The 22,159-nt window shown below is 39.1% G+C and overlaps 1 protein-coding gene across 4 annotated transcripts in view; it reads right to left on the bottom strand.

Annotated features, from left to right (window-relative positions):
• Positions 1-22,159, bottom strand: part of RALGAPA1 (Ral GTPase activating protein catalytic subunit alpha 1) — a 273,082-nt gene that overhangs the window by 179,957 nt on the left and 70,966 nt on the right. For all 4 annotated transcript variants that reach the window (XM_081090070.1, XM_081090072.1, XM_081090071.1 and 1 more), the window contains exons 11-16: positions 19,744-19,941; positions 17,251-17,388; positions 10,882-11,030; positions 7,257-7,386; positions 5,366-5,603; positions 3,853-4,014 (exon numbers count right to left, since the gene is read on the bottom strand). In XM_081090070.1, the coding sequence (XP_080946196.1) occupies positions 3,853-4,014; positions 5,366-5,603; positions 7,257-7,386; positions 10,882-11,030; positions 17,251-17,388; positions 19,744-19,941 (1,015 nt within the window). The remainder of the gene's footprint in view (positions 1-3,852; positions 4,015-5,365; positions 5,604-7,256; positions 7,387-10,881; positions 11,031-17,250; positions 17,389-19,743; positions 19,942-22,159) is intronic.

Below are 22,159 nucleotides of genomic sequence, written 5' to 3' on the forward strand. Positions count from 1 at the left end.
ATAGCCATTTCAGATTGGCTTCTTTCATTTAGCATTTGGGACTCCTCCATATATTTTCATTGTCTAATAGCTAATTTCTTCACATCCTATATAATGAAAGCCTAATATGCTAAGTGTCCAGTCATCTGTTTAACCAATCAAAGTGTAATATGCGAATGACATGCTAAGACCGCTCAACCACTTGCTATGATGCGCACTGACCACTAGGGGGCAGGCAGTCGACTGGTCACTATGATGTGCACTGACCACCAGGGGGCAGACACTCTGACCAGTAGGTTAGCTCACTGCTGGGGTCCAGCCAATTGAGACTGAGCGAGACGGGCTGGACACACCCTAGAGCCCTCCCACGGTCTCTCCCCGGCTGGCCAACCTCCCAAGTCCCTCGCTGGCCCCGATAATGCATTGGTGGGGTCCCTCGGCCTGGCCTGCGCATCTCGCAATCCGGGACCCCTCAGGGGATGTCGGAGAATCGGTTTCGGCCTGATCCTGCTGAACGTAGGAACTGCCCCCCTGGTGGTCAGTGTGCTCTCCTCAGGGGGAGTGCCTCTCAGCCAGAAGCCAGGCTCACGGCTGGTGAGTGCTCCCCCTGTGGGTATGCACTGAAGGATCCCAGATTACAAGAGGGTGCAGGCTGGGCTGAGGGAGGGACCTCCTCCGCCCCCCCTGCCACCACGTGCACCAATTTCATGCACCGGGCCTCTGGTCTCTAAATAATATTGTGTGTGTGGATGTACCAGTCGTTAATCTATTCACCCACTAAAGATCATCTTGGTGTTTCCAAGTTTGGATAATCCTATATAATAAAAGGCTAATATGCAAATTGTCCCCTTGACCGGGAGTTCAACTGGGAGTTCGACCAGGGGGCAGGGCCGACAAGCAAACTGCCCACAGCCCCTCCCCCTGGCCGGTCCCGCCCCAGATCGGCCCCCCCACCCTAATCGGCGGAGGGGCCAGCCAGCCAACTGCCTGCAGACCCTCCCCCAAGCCCCAGCCCCTATTGGCCAGCTCACCAACCACCCACAGACCTCCCCCCCGCCCCCGGCTGGCCCCACCCCTGATCGCCCCCCCACCTGGATCAGGAGCGGGGCCAGCCGGCCAACCTCCCGCGTCCCCTCCCCCGCAGTCGGCCCAGCCTGATCGGCCCCGATCAAGGCAGGCTGGCCAGACCCCACCCGTGCATGAATTCGTGCACCAGGCCTCTAGTTATGAATCAAGTTGCTACAAATACTTGTGTGCAGGGGATTGTATGGATGTCATGTCTTCATGCTACCTGAATAATTATCAAGGATGGTAAGAATATGTTTAGTTTTTTAAAAAACTAACAAACTGCCTTCCAAAGAGTCTGTACTATTTTGCATTCCCACCAACACTGATAGTTACTATTGCTCCACCACTTTATCAGCACTTGCTGTTGTCAGTGTTCTGGATTTTAGCCATTCTAATAGGCATGTGGTGGTATTTCATTGTTTTAAGGGCAATTTATATTTAAATCCTACAGATTAAACCTATAGATATATCTGCATATATGTATAAAGTATGTAAGTATACATAACTGTATTCTGTACCATTTTAATAGCACAAAATTGAAAATTAAATGTTCATCTTCAGGATATGGTACTTCCATGTAATGAAATATAATGTAAGAAATTCAACAATTTCTGATATACAATAATCTTTAAAATGTATCATTATAGCTTGACTTCACTTCCCAGCACTCTCTTCCTTTCTTACCCCATACTCACTTTATTGTGGTCTCTGGTCTTAAATCATATGATTAGATAGATAGGCCTTCACTGACTTTCCTATCTAAAACAGTCCCATTTTACATCCTATACTTTCTTGTCCCTTATTCTACTTTACTTAACAGCACTACTTCCTGCAATTTTTACTGTTTTATCTATTCTTTATATGTCTCCCCAACACTACAACTGCCAGCTTCAGTGGAATTTATTAGCGTTGTTCCTTCCAAAAGCCTCAATGCTTAGAACAGTGCTTCCATAATGAGTACTTAAAAATACTTTTTTCATTTGAAATGTCTAAAAAGCCATGGTTCACAACAGTGTGTATATTGTACTATATACACAGGCTATATGTAGAAAATATCTTCAGCAGCATGCTCAAGAAACTGAGAATAGTGGTTGTCTCTAATGAAATGAAGTGGGAAGGTGAGGAGTAGTAATGAGGGAAAGACCAGAATGTATATACTTACATAGTTTGAATTTTTAACTAAGTTCATTAAGAACACAAAATATTAATTTTAAAAACTAAAGAAAATATATGCCCAAAGAATATCTTAATTTAATTTGCTGCTTCTTTTAATATTTTCTACCTTTAGCAGGTACCTTTATTACCAAAATTTTTAATGCTTTAACTTTTTACTTCATAGGTTTCTTCAATTAACAGGTATGATTTAAAGACAAATATTACTCATATATATAATATGTCTTTTAAAAATTAGAGATATACCGACATGTTAATAATGATTACTTCTAATTAGAGAGCTAAAGAGTCTTACATTTAAACTTTTACGCCCCACACTAAGCATAAACTACTTCTATAAAAAATACATGAAGAATTCTAAAGATATTCAAGTAAGATTTAAAAGACCATGATTTTGCCTGACCAGTGTGGCTCAGTGATTGAGTGTCAACCCATGAACAAGGAGGTCATGGTTTGATTCAGGTCAGGGCACATGCTCAGGTTGCAGGCTCGATCCCCAGTAGGGGGCGTACAGGAAGTGATTATCTCTCATCATTGATGTTTCCATCTCTCTCTCCCTCTCCCTGAAATTAAAAATAAAATAAATAAAAGACCATTATTTTTAAGTCTTTTAAATGTTTAATTTCTATATTCTCTTTCTAGTTTTGTTTCTTCATTTAGAATGTAATTCTTAACACTTGAGAACCCATCATTTTATAGACGACATATCCTTACAACAATGGTTTTAAGTTTCTTTTAAATTAATAGTGTTTTCCAATGATTACCATTTAATATAGATACATTCCTACAGAAAATACTCCTTCCATAGAATCGTAGATTGTAAAGCCTGAAGTAACTACAAGCAATTTTGTTTCAGGCACTACACAGATGAAATAAGTAAAGTCTAGAAAGTTCAGTAAATTTTCTAAGGTTATCTAGCTATCTAGTAATGAAAGAAGAGTAAAAAAAGAGATTAGAATGCAGCCCTTTTGCTTTTCCTTATAGCACTCATTCTACTACAATTCAAACCAAGTTAAAAATCTCTGAGAGGAAAAGGAATAAAATGGAGCTAAATCTATAGTATCCTGAGTGATCCTCTATCCAGAAAATCTTCCCATCACTGTTACTTTGTTGCTATTCCCAAGATTATAGAAATTTTTTCCATGTTTGTTAAAAGCAGCAAGGAAACTAGCAATAGACTCCACCTTGGACTCAGCTGTCTGCAGGTAGAGAACATGTATTCCTTACTGAAAGTCTGAAGCCAATCTAAATATGTAATTGTAGTATTGAAAGTTTTCCATGTTTGTGAGTATATTCACTTAGTAGAAACTATACCAGTTAATGCATGAGTTCTGGAAAGTGAATCAATTCTATTTCAACTCTGTAAAATAACAGTTTAGAATTATTGACAGTACAGTAAAATAAACTACAAAAAAATAATGTAAGATAAATCTTAATACCATAAAGTAATAACACAACATGTCATTGGACTCTTTTTGAGTACTACTAAAAAAAATAAAATGGTTTTGCTATGGAAGTGTTTCATTTAACAAAAAAAATCAACTGGTGAAAAAAATGCATTTAGATACATTGTTACCAAGGATTATTAATGGATTCCCCTGTACATTTCTCATGATTTTAAGGAGTACATACCAACAGTTTTTTGTCGTACTATACTCCTCGCCTTTTCAGTTCCTGGGGAACCAGTGGTTGTTGCACTTCTCTGTCTCATTGGAGCTTGGCCAGGCTGATCACGACTCCATCCTCTAGAAAATGACTTATCAACTGAAACTTTCTGAAATTCATGTCCAACTCCTAGAAATGTAGATTTGCAATCTTAATATATCTGATCAATAATCTTTTCAGATTATATGTGCCACCTAACCTCAGATTCTTAGATTTACTCATAATATATATATATCTAAGTGACAGTTCGACTGGTAGCTATGACATGCACTGACCACCAGGGGGCCGACGCTCTGACCAATACGTAAGCTTGCTGCTGGGGTCCGCCAATTGGGACTTGGTGAGAAGGGCTGGACACACTCTGGGGCCCTCCCGAAGCCCCTCCCCAGCTGGCCAACCTCCCACGGTCCTTCCCTGGTCAGCCAGCCCCAATCAGCCCTATTGGGACTGGGCTAGACAAGCCAGACACGCCCTGGAGCCCTCCCGCGGTCCCTCCCCGGCCCAAATCATGCACCAGTGGGGTCCTTCACCCTCTCACAATCCAGGACCCCTTGGGGGATGTCGGAGAGCCAGTTTCGGCCTGATCCCTGCAGGCTAGGCCGAGGGACCCCACCGGTGCACAGGCCTCTAGTATATTATAAAATAACAAGATAAAATGCTGGTGTACTATAAGGCTTTACTGAACTTATTTTATGTAGAAATAATATTCTAAAACAGATGCAGAATTTTTAAAATATGCCATCGACAATGACTATTATAAATTCTCTGCCACCCAATTGACTCATAATAGAAATGAAACATCTGGATAAGCCAAAAGAATAGGAAATGAGCTAACCAAAAACCATCCTGACGTGGAAGTTACTAAATATCTACCTGTCAATAATAGTTACTTGGGAAATAGTCCTGGAAAAAGTAGTTTGGTCACATACTTACCATCTAGTGTTAAGTGTGAAATGTGACTCAGATATAATCTCTAGTTAGAAACTACTAAGAATGGAAAGTACTAACAAACCAAGGATCATAAAAACATGTATTAGTGACATAATCACTGTTACTGCCCCTCTATCCCTTTTAAATATTAGGGAGATATGCAGCCCACATGTAGAGTGTTTGCTTTTAGTTAAAAACTAAGAAAACGTTTTCAAAATAATTTTCAAATAATTATTTTTAAGTAGAAAAACATAAAACCATCATCTAACAAAAATTTATGTATGATAAAGGGAGAGTGTTTGATACATTTCAATTTTGGCTAACTATTAAAAATAAAATATTTAAGATTCTGACTTATCTATAACTCTTTATGTACAGAACACTTTGCCCCATATCAACATTATTACTGATTTTAAGATTCTTCAACCTTCAGGATAAATGAAGAAGGGAATATGAAGAGAAAACATGACTTTTAAACTCAGCCCTCCCCCTGAGGAGACCAAATTATTTAAACAAATTTTTATGGAATATCTCCGTGAACAACTCTTACCTTTCCCTTTATGCTTTTTTTGCTTCTGTTCACTCAGCTTATCCAATGGTAAATCACTGAGATCCAAACTATATAAATTTCTAGCTAAAACTTTAGTTAGTGTCTCCATAGTCAGTGACCATTCAGTGGCTAATTCTTCCCAATAGGTCAATGATGACAAGACTGAGAGTAAATCATCCCAAAGTTCTCGGGATATGTACACATTTAGATTTGCTTTGATCCAGGCAACTATAAGAGTCTATAAAGACAAATAATCAGAAATAAAAATGAAACATATTCAAACTCATATATATTCAATTATTTTAAAATTACTTAAAAACAAGTAGAATAATATCCATGACCTTTTCTTGGTACATAGTAATTCATGCAATCATTAATATCTACTATATATTTCAGTTCAACAATTGCCAACTCTCAATATTCTAGCAATTAAGACAAGGTGCCAAAACTGAAGAGAAATCTCCTTAAAGTTGCTCTTTTACACTTTTTATAAATGCTTTTTATAAAAGATATAAAATCTTCCCCACACTATTAACCGTTGAAATTACTGAGTAGTTAATGGTTACTGAACTAAAAAAAAACCAAAACACTACACCCTCAAATTAAAGCTAGAAATCACTAACTATAAAACTTGAACATTCTAAAAATAAAAATTAGAAATGTACTTAACTTAGTGAATGTATTTTTGAAAAATAATATGTAAACTGAAGAATAAAATTAAACTTCATTGTAAAGATACCAGAGGAATTAAGTGTTCTGTAATAAATCCAATCATAGTAAAAAACTTATACTGATACTGCAGATATAACCTATTAAAGAAGTAAGTCAAAAAATAGTTTTTCAAAAGCTGAACTCTAAAAATTTTATTAAGAAATTAAATTTACACATTAAGTGTAAAGATGAAAATGAGCAGAGTTTATAGTACAGAAGATTAATAACTAGTGAGCCTCCATTCTATCTTTAAATGTTCAGATTACAAAAATGTTATTCCACATAGCAAGGTAAAATTTTATCTTCCTATAGTTCCCACCATTGGGTTAGTTCTAACAATGGGGAAATTAAAGAGAGAAAGAATAAAGGCTAATGAAGTCAAGAGGAGTTTAGATAATAAATATAGCTGGTTTCAAAGAATTTTTCACTAGCAGCATAGAATTTTAGGTAAACTAGGATATTTGAAAATAAATTAATTTGAATGGCTATACTTATGGTCAAGAATTAGATCTCAGATTTTGACATTAAGAACTATTTTTACCCATATATTTGTATTCAATGTGTCATATTAGGAAAATATTTTGCTTTCTATTTTCCAAAAAATTTCATAATACATTCAAAGTCAGTATTTTATCCTCAGGTTAGAAAACATGATGTATAAATTCCTATAAAATCAAACTACCCCTGATACTTCAAATAAAGAAGTGAAGAGAATAAAGTCTTATGGAACAGCATAAGTAAAAATCTTGATTATTTACTACTTTTCATTACTGTGGAACAATATAAAAGAAAGCTTTGACTCTCCAACAGGACCTAAGACTTGGAAAGTCATAAAGCAAACAATCAGGCTACTACTACTCATGAAGCCCTCCAGCAGCTTTTTGCAATCATACAAGTATGCTACACAAAAGATAAAGTAAATATCATCAGCCTGGGTTAACCCTTTTTTCTTAGACTCGGTATTTCCTCCACTTTTATAGTAGATTATGAATTTGTACATATGGCAAATAGCATATTTAAAAAAGCAATTTTTAATTTAGCTTTATAAAAGATACTTTAATATAAAATGATCTCCGATTTAAAGCTTTCCCCCCCAGGTAACAAATAGAGAGCTCAGTAAATCTTAAAAAAATACATATCTATCCTTCTATTTAACTATCTATTTATTTATTTTTATTGCCTGAAAAAGTGGTCCTGCAAGTCGACCTGCCAAGGTCATATTTTTTTTCCCCTGGAACTGTAGAAAAGCTTGTGATGGCATCTTCAGTACAGACTCTGTGACTCTGAGCAACACAAGCAGCATCTGTTCCCTTAAAGTAAAAAAAATTAATTAGTTTCCTTCTTGCATATGTTTGCTTTTGATTAATGAGTAACTTTCAAATTATTATTTGCTTTAAAAATGGTATTATCTTTAAATAACTCAAGTAGCAAATATCTTCCAAAATTTTAAAATTCTGAAATATTAAAATTTTAAATTCTCCTTTATAAATCTATATCATTTTAATTTTTCAGCCACAATACCCTCTCATCAAATAAATATTTATGCAAAAGCTGAAAATTTGAGGTGAAAGTGGTGAGACTGTTCCCATTCTACACCCCACAAATTAAGCAGCATACTTAAGAAACTGTTTGAAGAACACTCATTCAACTATATAATATAGTTCTACCTTGATCCATCTTTACAATAGGGAGAACCACCACATATCTAGAATTGAAAGAGGCTCAATTTAAAAAACTACATGATTTTACCCTAACCGGTTTGGCTCAGTGGAGCGTCGGCCTGCGGACTGAAAGGTCCCAGGTTTGATTCCAGTCAAGGGCATGTACCTTGGTTGCGGGCACATCCCCAGTAGGGGGTGTGCAGGAGGCAGCTGATTGATGTTTCTCTCTCATCGATGTTTCTAAATCTCTATCCCTCTCCCTTCCTCTCTTTAAGAAATCAATAAAAAGTATTTTTTAAAAAACTACATGATTTTATTAACCAATGTCATATCAATAAATTCAATTAAAAAAGAAACATTACATGATATTTTAAGATTAATAAATTACTATGAGCCTGACAAGTAATCAAGGACCATCACTCTATTGCCTCTTCCCATCTTTTAAGTTTGGCCATTTAAAAAATATATATTTTTATTGATTTCAAAGAGGAAGGGAGAGGAAGAGGGAAAGAGATAGAAACACCAATGATGAGAGAATCACTGCTTGGCTGCCTCCTGCATGCCCCACATTGGGCATTGGACCTGCCACCCGGGCATGTGCCCTGACTGGGAATTGAATCGTGACCTCCTGGTCCACAGGTTGGAGGTCTATAGGTTGACGCTCAACCACGGGGCTGGCCATTTTTTAACCCTTTATGTTCTTTGTGTATTGCAAACCAAGCCATCCTAATAATACCTTCACCTTTCCTCTTTCTCCTTGATGTTTATTATTAAGACCACAAAACTACCATATTTGCACCTAATAATTCAACCATATGTGAAAAAGAGGCTGACAAGGGAATTACAGTTGGATGTATAGTGAGGCTAACAGGCTAAGTTCCTATCACAGGCCCTCCTCTTTGGCTTTATTTGCTGGCCCCTTTTAGACATAGCAACACATGGAGCAGTCCATGTGAGAAAAAATACAGCAGAAGCAGCAACAGAGTCCATATTTAGATGTCATGGTTATTCTGGAAAGTGAGGACAAAATAAAATAGAAAAGTATCACTCAGTGAAAAATATCCTGAATTTATTAACAAATGAATGCACGGAATCATTCATAAAATAAAAATCAAAGACGCCACATTTGTAATCCTAGGCTTCTAGCTTAGCTTTATGAAAAGCTATTTGAAGTAAACTGCACATGCAATAAAGTATAGATTTCCAAATAAATCTTATCTGATTTGTGGTCAAACCTTAACTCACTCATGTATTAGATAACCTTTCACTTTATGATACAATAATAATGATTTTAATTCATAAAGACTTGTAAACTCAATAAAAATATGTGGGTAATCTTTCATTATGCTTTTACTTAAAGGAATTGATAGCATTTATGAAAAGAATTGTAAAATTATGTTCCAATTTTAAAACAAGACTCTCTTTAACCTGGCTCCACAGCATTGATCAAAGCATTTAAAAGGTAAAAAAGGGCAAACTAACAAAATAATTATTCAAAGTATTTTAGTTACTGGCAAATAATAACTAGGGCTCTGAAGTCAGAAGGACCACAGTTCAAAGCTCAGCTGTGCGAACAAGGATAAATTACTCAATCTCTTGTGCCTAAGAATCATAAAAAATAGATATCATCAACCTCATAGGATGCTATCAGGATTAAGAAAATACACGTAAAATGCTTGAAAAAATACTTGGCACAAAAAAGTGTTCTAAATAAGTTAATAACAATAACTACTTATAAATACAATTATATTAATACTTTTAATAAAGATTTTTTTCAAAATAAAACCATTTTCCATACAGCAAAATATAAATTAAGCATGTTCTTTGAATAAGAACTTCCATTCTTTAAGAATGAGTCATGGAGAAAAATTATATGTATAAGGATGTTGACCGTCCTCCCCTCCTCCAACAACAAAATGAAATAACTACATATCCATCCATAGGTGACTGGTAACGAAAATTATGGTACACATATATGGCATAATACTATGTAACTGTGTGTGTGGTTTGGTGAGAGAACTTTTGGCCATCTTTTATTTTCTTTTTCAAACTTTTCTTTGAATTTAATAATGAACATGTGCCATTTTTATAAAAACGGAAGAACAGCTCTTCTCATCTGCCCCAAAGGCCTATTTTTTTCCATTCAATTAAACAAATCTTTATAGAGTACCAATACTAGCTAAGGTACTATACTAAGAAATGCAGGAAATATAGAAACAAAACAACCAGTATATACCTTTTAGGGCCTCTCAATTCAGTGAGATAAACAGAAATTGATACAAGTAATTTAGGGATTAAGACAATTTGACAACTATAACAGAGGTACAAATACAGAATTAAAGGAAGAAAGAAAAAAGTACAAAGATATGTGGAAAAATGAAGGTGAAACTAAGGACAGTTAACAATAACAACAACAAAAAATGGCAGGAATTAGACATTGTAAAGGAAAGTTCAGATGTGCTCAGGAAATTTGATAAGGCTGGAGGCAGAATCCCACCCTGTAAGACATTTAGGTTTGAGAAAGGGCTGGAAAGTAAGCAAGGGCCTGACTGTACATGGCCTTAAATGCTAGGCTGAGGAATCAGGCATTCATACATTCCATATTTACTTATTCATTCATTCACACACGCATACATGCATTCAATCCTGGGGACACAGGAGGTTATCATATGCTCATTTTAGAAAAATAAGCCACGGGGCTTTTGGAAGTTTGAACAAAGATGTTGAGATAGCCCGGCTAGTGTGGCTCAGTGATTGGGTGTCAACCCATGAACGAGGAGGTCACAGTTTTATTTCCAGTCAGGGCACATGCACAGGTTGTGGGCTTGATTTCTAGTAGGAGGCGTGCAGGAGGCAGCGAATCAATGATTCTCTTTCATCATTGATGTTTCTATCTCTTTGTCCCTTTCCCTTTCTCTCTCTGAAATCAATAAAAACATTGTCTTAAGATTTTATTAAAAAGATGTTGAGATAAAGTGAAGGAGACTATTGTTGTCGTTGTAATTATATAAAATATTATATTCATTTATTCAATAATAGAAGCCTATAAAACATTGTAACAAGCCCTGTTCACAGACACTGTTCTCTAAAAACTACTATACCCATACACACAATATAAAAAACATAAAGAATAAATATTTTTACCAAGTCTTTTTGTCCATTGATACTTGCACAACCATGAACCGATAAATGTTAAGAATACGTTTACACATATCTGTGTGCTCATCCAGAAGACTTTTTATTTCATTTGCAGGTTCAAGAAGAAATATATTTGATGAGTTTATAATAAACACCTAAGACAAAAGAAATCATTAGCCATTCATTATAGAATTTCAATGACAAATTTCTTATTCAAAGAAAAAAAAAACCTTAGATGCTGACTATGGTAATAATAAATTTAAAAGCATAAGACAATAGATTAACCCTATACAATAAAGAGGTAATATGCAAATTGACTGTCACGCCCTCTCAAAAGATGGCCACCCCCATGTGGTCACAAGATGGCCAGCAGGGGAGGGCAGTTGTGAATGAGCAGGCCAGCAGGAGAGGGCAGTTAGGGGTGACTGGGCTGGCAGGGGAAAGCAGTTGGGGGGGGACCAGGCCTGCTGGGAGGGCAATTAAAGGCGACCGGGCTGGCAGGGGAGGACAGTTGGAGGAAACAGGGCCGGCAGGGAAGCAGTTAGGGGGTGATCAGGCTGGCAGGCAGAAGCGGTTAGGGCAATCAGGCAGGCAAGCAGTTGGGAGCCAGCAGTCCTAGACTGTGAGAGGGATGTCCCAGATTGGAAAGGGTGCAGGCTGGGCTGATGGACACAGCCCCGCAGTGCACAAATTTCATGCACCGGGCCTCTAGTTACATATAATTCTACTTCTACCACAAGCTTGATACCCTGAAATATTAAATCTGTGTATTTTATGTTTATCTAGACAAATTTTAAATTACTGTTAGGCATGGCCCAAGTAAGTAAAAAACAGCATTTTTTAAAACTGAGAGCTTTCATATAATAATGCTATTGCTGTCATAAAATGAAAGGAACGAAAAAAAAAAATACAAATAGTTTAGAATAAAAATGATACCCAAATCAAGAGTTTTCTGAATGAGGTGTTCAAAACCATCTTTCCTCTTTTTACATGTTTACTGGCAATGTCTATACATCTCTTTTGATAATAAACAGACTGTATAAACAGGCTATATGTTATAGTGCTACTAATTAGGATCCATCAATATGTATCTTCAATTAAATTCATTACAATCAAATCATTAATTATACTTTGTTATTGAGGACAAAATTACAATGGTAACAGGTATGTGGCAAAGGCACTCAAGGACACTTTGCAAAAGAGAACATTGCATCCATTATAAACCTAGGACATTTACATCTTTTACATTCATAATTCTGATTTAAATCCCCTGGATGAACTGTATAACAAAATACGTTGTAAAATCATGTGAGAAAAGTATATTAAGCTAACTTTAAAATACTTAAAATAGAAAAAAGCTGACTATAAGCTTAGCAACACTGACCAAGAAATGCAAGAGAGGTACAAAAAAACATTAGAAATAAAATAAGGATGCAACTATATATCCAGAAGAGAATTTCAAAATGATGATAGTTCATTGGATAACTTTATGCTAATAATTGAAAATTTAATGCTTTTTAAAAATATATTTTTACTGATTTTTAGAGAGAGACAAAGGGAGATGGAGAGAGAGAGAAACATTGATGTTAGGGAGAAACATCAATCACTTGCCTCCTGAACCCCAACAGGGGATCGAACCCACAACCTGGGTGTGTTTCTTGACTAGGAATCGAACTAGTGACTTTAGGTGCATGGGACAACTCTCAACTAACTGAGCCACACTGGCCAGGGCAAAATAAATTATTTTGTGGACAAACATAAATTGCCAAAAGTGACTCAAGAAGAAATAAAAAAGATGTATGCATTGAAACCATGAATTAAAGTGAACTGGTAATCAAGATCTCCCTGACCCATCTCTGAACACCAGGCCTGGAAAGCTTTACAGGTAAAGTTTTGCCTAACCTTTATGAAAGATGATCCCTATTTTACACAAGCTGTTTGAGAGACAAGAATGAAGAAAAACCACCCAACTTATTTTTATAAAACTATAATCCTATTACCCAAAACAAAAAAAGACTATATAAGGAAAGTAAATAAAAGACCAATATCACTTATGAACATGACTGCAATTCAAATTGAGCAAAATATAATACTTTATGACCAACTAGTATTTACCCCAGAAATGATAGGATGCCTTGACATCAGAAAAGCCTGTTAATATAATATACTCTATCAATAGAGTTAAATGGCAAAAAAAGTATGATCATCACAATGTATTCAGAAAAACCATTCAGCACTTATTAAAATAAAATACTTTATTTTAGTAAACTAGGAAAAAATGTATAATTCCTTAATTTGAAAAAGAGTACTTATCAAAAATATAACAAATGCTATAACAGCAACTGAACCTGAGAAATACTGCCAAAAGCCAAAAACAAGACAAGGGTACTCACTACCATCTCACTGTCCTCAAGGATACCACCACTCATTCAAAAGGAAGTGGTGGAGCGGGGAGCAGAGAATGAATATGAATATGAATAAATTGAAAAGGAAAAGACAAAACTGAACTCTGTAGCAACTTGGGAGAAAAGCTTTCCAGACAAAAGAAGATGCAGATATAAGGTAACTGAGGTGACAGCCTGTGCAGCACATATGAGAAACAGCAAGGAGTATAGAACAAGGTGAGGAAGGAGAAAAGGGAAATACATTAAGAAAGAGAGACAGAGCATGTGAAGCATAGATTCTCACTACTAGTAGTAAAAGAAGAAGTTTCTTCCACCAATCTTTAGCAGAAAGTTTCTATTATAAATATGATTTAAAAAAAAGAATAGGAAAAAGGAAATGCAAAAAGACATACAAATTCAAACTTTCATTATATTGGATGACTCAGTTTATAAACATACTCCCAATTTTACAATTATGTTGTGGGCCAGCATTAGTCAGTCTATGGATTACACTCTGAGGAACAATCCTATCTAATCAAAGAGAAACATGGTAATTAGCCGTACCTCCGCTACCCTTCCCATTGTCTAATCAGGGCGATATGAAAATTAACTATCAGCCAAAATGGCGGCTGGCAGCCAGGCAGCTTGGCGCGAACATGAGGATTGCTTGCTTCAGTGACGGAGGACTCCAACGTTCCCCGCCTGCCGCTACTGGCCTCTGAGCTTGCAGTTTGAAACATTGTTACAAATATAGAAGCTAAACAAAACCCCAGAAACCTGCTTTCAGCCAGCCGGGATCTCTGAGCTGGAATTGATACAGTGTTTCGATTATAAAACCCACACAAACCAGATACCTGCTTTCAGCAGCGGAGGCCTAAGAGCTGGACCCAAGCCTCAGAGCTAAAGCTGGCCCAGAATAAAAAAAAAAAGAAAAAAAGGAGCGGTTGGGAGCTTCAGTCACCGCCAGCTTAAAAACAGCCCTAAGCCCCTCACCCAGACTGGCCAGGCACCCCAGTGGGGACCCCCACCCTGAAGGGGTGTGACCATCAGCAAACAGCTATCATCCCCTCATCCAGGCTGGCCAGGCACCCAAGTGGGGACCTCCACCCTGATCCAGGACACCCTTCAGGGCAAACCAGCCGGCCCCCACCCATGCACCAGGCCTCTATCCTATATAGTAAAAGGGTAATATGCCTCCCAGCACCGGGATCAGCGGAGCCACGAGGCCTCCCGGCACTAGGATCAGCGTGACAGGGGGCAGCGCCCAAACCCACTGATCGCCCTGCGGCTCTGTGTGTGACAGGGGGCGGGGCCACAACCTCCCTATCCGCCCTGCTCTGTTCATGACAGGAGAAGGCACCCCAACCCCCTGATCAGCCCTGCTCTGTGCCTGATAGGGGGGAGCTCCACAACCCCCTGATCACCCTGCAGCTCTGTGTATGACAGGGTGCGGCGCCCCAACCCCCCCAACGGCACTGCCCTGAGTGTGACAGTGGCAGCACCCCAACCCCCTGATCAGCCCTGCTCTGTGGGTGATAGAGGGCGGCGCCCCAACCCCCCACCCCCACGGGCCCTGCTCTGTGTGTGATGGGGTAGAGCCATAACCTCCCCATCGGCCCTGCCCTGAGTGTGACAGGGTGCAGCGCCCCAACCCCCTGATCCGCTCTGCTCTGTGTGTGACAGGGGGCAGTGCCCCAACTCCCCTATCGGCCCTACTCTGTGAGTGACAGGGGGGAGCTCCTCAACCCCCTGATCAGCCCTGCTCTGTGCATGACAGGGGGGAGCTCCCCAACGCCCTGATCGACCCTGCTCTGTGCATGACAGGGTACGGAGCCCCAACCCCCCTGATGGGCCCTGCTCTGTGAGTGACAGGGGGCAGCGCCCCAACCCCACTGATCGGCTCTACTCTGTGAGTGACAAGGGGGAGCTCCTCAACCCCCTGATGGGCCCTGCTCTGTGCGTGACAGGGGGCAGCGCCCCAACCCCCTGATCGACCCTGCTCTGTGCGTGACAGGGGGCAGCGCCCCAACCCCCTGATCAACCCTGTTTTGTGCACGACAGGGGGTGGCGCCGCAACCTCCCCATCGACCCTGCCTTAAGTGTGACAGGGGGTGGCGCCCCAACCTCCCAATCGGCCCTACCCTGAGTGTGACTGAGGGTGGCATCGCAACCTCCCGATCCACCCTGCTCTGTGCATGGCAGGGGGTGGCGCCCCAACTCCCCAATCAGCCCTGCCCTGAGCCCGACCAGAGGCTGCACCTAGGGATTGGGCCTGCCCTCTGCCACCCAGGAGCAGGCCTAAGCCAGCAGGTCGTTATCTCCCGAGGGGTCCCAGACTGTGAGAGGGCACAGGCCTGGCTGAGGAACCCCCTCTCCCCCAAAGGGCATAAATTTTTGTGCCCTGGGCCTCTAGTCTACACTAATAAAAGACAAAGATGCTAACTGACTGTACCTTTGCTACGCGCACCGGTCAATCAGAGCGGTATGCAAATTAACCCAACAAAGATAGAGGTTAATTTGCATATACCGGCTGGGAACAAAGACTAAAGACAACTAGAAGAAAGTGAAGCGCTGCAGAAGGGAGCAAAGTAGAGGCGGCTGAGACAGGAACGGAGCCAAGGTGGTGGAGGCGGGAGCCGGGGCGCCGCGGGCGGTGGGGGGCGTGGGGGGCGGGAGACGGCGGCGGGAGGTGGCAGCGGCAGTGGGAGGCGGCAGCGGGAGGCAGCGGTGGAAGGCGGGAAAGGCGGGAGGTGGTGGGGGGAGACGGGAGGTGGCGAGAGGTTGGAGGCGGGGGGAGGCGTGAGGCAGCAGAGGCGGGAGTGAAGCCCTATTCTTGCAGGAATCTTCCTGCAACGGGCCTCTAGTCCTTTATAATCCTATGTAATAAAAGCCTAATATGCTAAGTGTCCGGTCATCCGTTCAACCAATCAAAGCGTAATATGCTAATGATATGCTAAGGTCGCTCAACTGCTTGCTATGATGTGCACTGACCACCAGGAGCAGACGCTCTGACTAGTTGGTTAGCTTGCTGCTGGGGTCCGGCCGATCAGGACTGAGTTAGATGGGCTGAACACGCCCTGGAGCCCTCCCACGATCCCTCCCCAGCTGGCCAACCTCCCGAGTCCCTTGCTGGTCCTGATCATGCACTGGTGGGGTCCCTCGGCCTGGCCTGCACCCTCTCGCAATCTGGGGCCCCTTGGGGGATGTCAGAGAGCCGGTTTCAGCGCAATCCTGCAAGTCAGGCTGAGGGACCCCACTGGTGCACGAATTCATGCACTGGGCCTCTAGTGATGTAAATAAAACCTTACAGACCATTAAAAAGGCTTTTGCTTTTATGATTAATGATAAACTTACTAGAAAGTTTCAAGCATAAAAATGATATGGTCTGACTTTTTTTAATAGGATCATTCTGGCTATTATTTTGAGATTACCAGGGTGATGGGTGGGCAAAAGTGGAAGCAAAAATACTAATTAGGAGTTTACTGCAGCCTGGCCAGCATGGCTCAGTGGCTGAGCATCAATCTATGAACCAGGAGGTCACAGTTTGATTTCTGGTAAGGCATATGTCCAGGTTTTAGGCTTGATCCCCAATGTGGGGTGTGCAGGAGGCAGGCAATTTATGATTCACTCTCATCATTGATGTTTCTATATCTTTCACCCTCTCCCTTCCTCTCTCTGAAATCAATAAAGACATATTTTTTTCAAAAAGGAGTTTACTGCAATAACCCAGATGAAAGATTGTGGAGGCCTGGACACAAGAGGTAATGTGAGTGCTCAATCCTAGTTCCAATACATTATGAAAACTGACAGAATTTGTTGTCAAATTGGATGTAAGATATAAAAGAAAGATAGAAAACAAGATGGGCTGATAAAGGTGGTTGGCAAATTTATTACATTTAAAAAATTATATACTCTACATTGAAATACTGAACTATGTTGAAAATATTTAATGATTATGTTATTTTTAAAAAATAATAAAAAAGTGATTCACCTGCAAAACTGCCTGGGTACCAGCTCGTATGTTTTGTTCTGTGGCTTCTTCAGAGGCATTATGAAGAACATCTTGGTAGGTGCCATTTTTTGCCCAAGTGGAATTTCGAACATGATCAGCAATGTTGGCCCCATTTTCCTGAAGCAAAATACCAAGTTTTTAGTATTTCATTAATTAAGAATGCTATGACAAATCAGTAAGTTGAAGTAACTGGAAATTATTGAATACCACTGCTAAGCATCTTCTCAAAACAGAAGATGTTTTATTTGATTACAAACCCTGTTTGTTCACCAGAGATTACTGTATCATTTCAGATATAGAGACATTTTCCTATGTACTGAATGAATAAACCTCCACTCTGTATACTTACACATTTACACAGCCTTGAAAGAGATGAATTTCGTTCCAAAGTAAATGCCTTAATCTAAAAAACTTAAATAAAATAGAAAATTGCTTTTATTTATCCTACTTAAGATTAGTAAAATTCATGTTATCTGTAGAAAAATTCTGATACTTGAAACCACTAAACTTGCAGCTTTCTGCTTGAGTTTTAGCTGTCAAAATCTTACTAGAGATTTCCCTTATCTGTGAAAAGCCACACAAACAGAAATTTCACTCAACGTTGTTCTCTTTCTTAAAGTTACTCTCTAGCTTCTTTCAGCTTTTGGTCACTCACCAGTATCTTCAAATAGTTTGTTTTTTTAAATATTTTTTTCTAGAGCTTATCATTGTAAAAGGCAGGTGGTTTCATCTAATACTTTGCCATTGCCAGGAGCAGCACTGAACTCAGCTCTGAGGAGCCAAAACAATACCTTTCGCAAATAGTTCTTCCTGAATGATCCACAAGCACCACAAATTAAAAATGTTTAAAAGGAAGTTTATTAACTAAGTCTCCCCCACCTCCCACCCCCCCACCCCCCGCCGCCCCAACTTCCTACCAACAACCTCTCTTGCCGCCTTGGCCACCACCACCAAACTTGCATTTTTAAAATTCCTATTCAAGAGTGAATGGCAATGCCCTAACCGGTTTGGCTCAGAGGATAGAGCTTTGGCCTGTGGACTCAAAGGTCCCAGGTTCGATTCCGGTCAAGGGCATGTACCTTGGTTGCGGGCACATCCCCAGTAGGGGGTGTGCAGGAGGGAGCTGATCGATGTTTCTCTCTCATCGATGTTTCTAACTCTATCCCTCTCCCTTCCCCTCTGTAGAAAATCAATAAAATATATTTTTTTAAAAAAGAATGAATGGCAACTACCCAAGGAAAGAAACTTGGGATACCTCCCATTTCTCATTTCTCTCAGCCAATTTAATCATCAATGTATGTTGATTTTACCACCAAAGTAGTTCATATATCAGTCTTTTTCCTTATATTCCTATTGCAACTGCCACTGTCCTATCTTCATCAGGTACTTAGCATCTCCCTTCTGAACTTGCTTCGCTAATATTTCCTAACTAGTTTCTTGCCTCCAGATTGGCCTCCAATCTATCTTCCACCTGAGGCTTGGTATAATACTGCTGAAATATGTAAATACTCATGCATTTTTCTATTCATAATCCTTTGAAGGCTTTCCAGTGTCTAGAACAGTGATGGTGAACCTTTTGAGCTCGGCGTGTCAGCATTTTGAAAAACCCTAACTTAACTCTGGTGCCGTGTCACATATAGAAATTTTTTGATATTTGCAACCATAGTAAAACAGAGACTTATATTTTTGATATTTATTTTATATATTTAAGTGCCATTTAACAAAGAAAATCAACCAGGAAATGAGTTCGTGTGTCACCTCTAACACGCGTGTCATAGGTTCACCATCACTGGTCTAGAATGTAATCAAAGCCAATTACAATGGTATACCTGTCACTGAACAGAGTCTAGTTCTTGCCTATCTCATATTTCCTATCATTCTCCCCCACCTGCTCTTAGCTACAGCCAATTGAAAAATATTTTAAGGTCTCTCACATTTTTGTAGATTCTATTCACACTATGCGGTTCCTTTCCCATTTGTTACCTGCTCCTAACATCACACTACCTTCTCCCTGAAGCCTTCCCTAAACTCTTAGATATTACCTCTTTCACACACTAGATCACAAAAATAATATTGTTTTATACTATTTATTTTGTATATTTGTCTTCCTGCTAAATCATAAGTTATGTGAAGATAGAAATGATGTTTTTTCAGGCTTGTATCTCCAAAACTTCCTCAATTGGCACATTTTACAGAACACTTTGAAATTTGTGGGAGTGTTTTGTTGTCACAAGAAATGAGAAGACCAGAGATTTTTAATAAACTGATCTACGGAATCCTAAACATACTATAAGGTACCTAAGAATCTGCACATAAACAAACTATCCTGTATCCAATATGTCTTACTGAAATTATAAAATATACTAATGTTATCTTTACATTCCCAATTAGTAAATATATGTGTGTTAACATACTTTTTAAAAATCTAATCTATTAAATGAATAATAAAGTATGTAAGTCTTATCATTTTACCTCTTCTCTCTTTTCTCCTTCTTCCATTGAAATATCATGGTCTACAACACTGTCAATGCAAGGTATGTCTGAAGAAGAAATCACAAGTTCTTCAGGCTCTTGCATGAACAAAGGTTTTTCCTCTTGCTGAATCCATTCTTGATATACTTTTACCACTTTCCTCATTGCTGCTGCTTCACAAATTGGTAATAAAAATGCCTAGTGAAAAAAAGAAAAGAAATGATACTTTTTAGATGCCTTTTACTCTGTCAAAAACTACTAATACATACATTTCTATCCTGTTATAAAATGAGATATAGACCATTTAAAAATATATATGTTTTATTGATTTTAGAGAGAGAGGAAGGGAGAGGAAGAGAGATAATGATGTCAACCCACAAACGAAGAGGTCACCAGTGTGATTCCTGGTGAGGGCATACTGAGCCCTGGTTGTGGGCTCAATCCCCAGTATACAGGAGGTAGTCAATCAATAATGTTTCTCTCTCATTGATGTTTCTCTCTATATATTCTTCTCCTTTCCTCTCTCTAAAAATCAATAAAAATATATTTAAAAACAAGATTTTAATTGAAACAAAACAAAATCTAACTCTGAGAATAAAAATCACATGAAAAAGGTCAACTGAGATTTTCTAAGCATATAACGAAAAAAAATGTTACAACTTTCTTATTTTTTTTACATATAACAATTTATATAAATTAAATAATAAAGCAATAGTACTTAGAAAATTAAAAGAAATACTTTACAGTTATTATTTTCTTTAGGTACTTTCCCGGTTGCCTTAACTTTTTAAAAAGGAAATATGTCCTTGTCACTCACAAGACCACATTTTCATAACAAAATAAATATTTTTAAATCCTCACCTGAGGATACATTTCCCATTAATTTTAAGAGCATGGAAAGGAGAGGGAGAGACGGAAAGAAACACCGATGTGAGAGACACTGATTGGTTGCCTCCCGCATGCCCCTGACCAGGGGCAGGAGCCTGCAGCCGAGGTATGTGCCCTTGACCAGAATTGAACCTGGGAGTCTTCAGTCTGATGCTCTATCCACTGAGCAAAATTTCAAAATAAATTTTTTATACAATTCAGGCAACAAAAGTAAAACAGTAAAAATACTCTTAACCTAATTATATAAAAAGGGTTGAAAATACTTAAAAAAAAAAGACATGAGGCTAATTCTAACGAAAAAAAAGCAATATAAATGTACTAATAGTATATAAAATAGATGTTAAGCAAAAATAACTCTACAGATGACAAAGGCCATAAATAAAAGGTTTAATTCACCAAGATCTATATATATAAAAGGCCAGCGACCAAAATGGCAGAACGACCAGAATGACCGGTGGCTATGACGGGCACTGCAGCAGCCAACCAGCCTGATCCGAGCCCTGATCAGCTCTCCCACCCCAACGGGCCTGGCCCCCGATAGTCCCCCAACATCCCAATTGGGAGCAGGGCCAACCAGGCATCTGCCCATAGCTCCTCCCCCTGACTGGCCCTGCCCTAGATCGGCACCCCACCCCAATCAGGGGTGAGGCCGGTTGGCCAACCGCCTGTGGCTCCTCCCCCCCACTGGCCTGGCCCAATGGGCCCCCATCGGGGCAGGCTGGCCAGACCCCACCCATGCACAAATTCATGCACAGGGCCTCTAGTATGATTACAAACATGTCTGTTATTTAATTACACAGGTTCAAATTATATATATATAAAAAGAAATCTATGAGCCCTAGCCAGTTTGGCTCAGTGGATAGAGCGTCGACCTGCAAACTGAAGGGTCCTGGGTTTGATTCCGGTCAAGGGCAAATGCCTGGGTTTCGGGCTCTATCCTCAGTAGGGTGCATGCAGAAGGCAGCCAAATAATGCTTCTCTGTCATCATCTATGTTTCTATCTCTCTCTCCCTCCCTATCCCTTCCTCTCTGAAATCAATAAAATATATATTAAAAAAATACATGAAACTATAAAGGAAAACATAGGCAAAACACTATCAGAGTAGTAGATTTTTAACACACCCCTCTCTATAACTTGATATCAAGCTGACAAAATATTTTAAGTGTGGACAAAGAAAAGTTAACAAACACAATAAGGTTGATATAAGACACTTTAATGATTACTGAACTCAAAATAATACATTATTTTCAAGCACATAGGATATTTATGAGGACTGACTACATATTGAACTATACATTATAATAAATTTTAAGTAATTAGTACTATAAGGACTATATTCTCTGACCAAAAAAATTGTTAGAAAAAAGAAAACTAGAATTATATAAAAATGTTTGAAAGATATACATTGGTAAGTGACTCATAGGACAAAGAATGTATTAACATGAAAATTAAAAAATATTTAGAAGTAAAGAATAACATCAAAATTAGTAGACTGTAGCTATAACATTATTAAGAGGTAATATCATA

The sequence above is a fragment of the Myotis nattereri genome (assembly GCF_964212035.1).
Source record: "Myotis nattereri genome assembly, chromosome: 1".
NCBI lineage: Eukaryota > Metazoa > Chordata > Mammalia > Chiroptera > Vespertilionidae > Myotis > Myotis nattereri.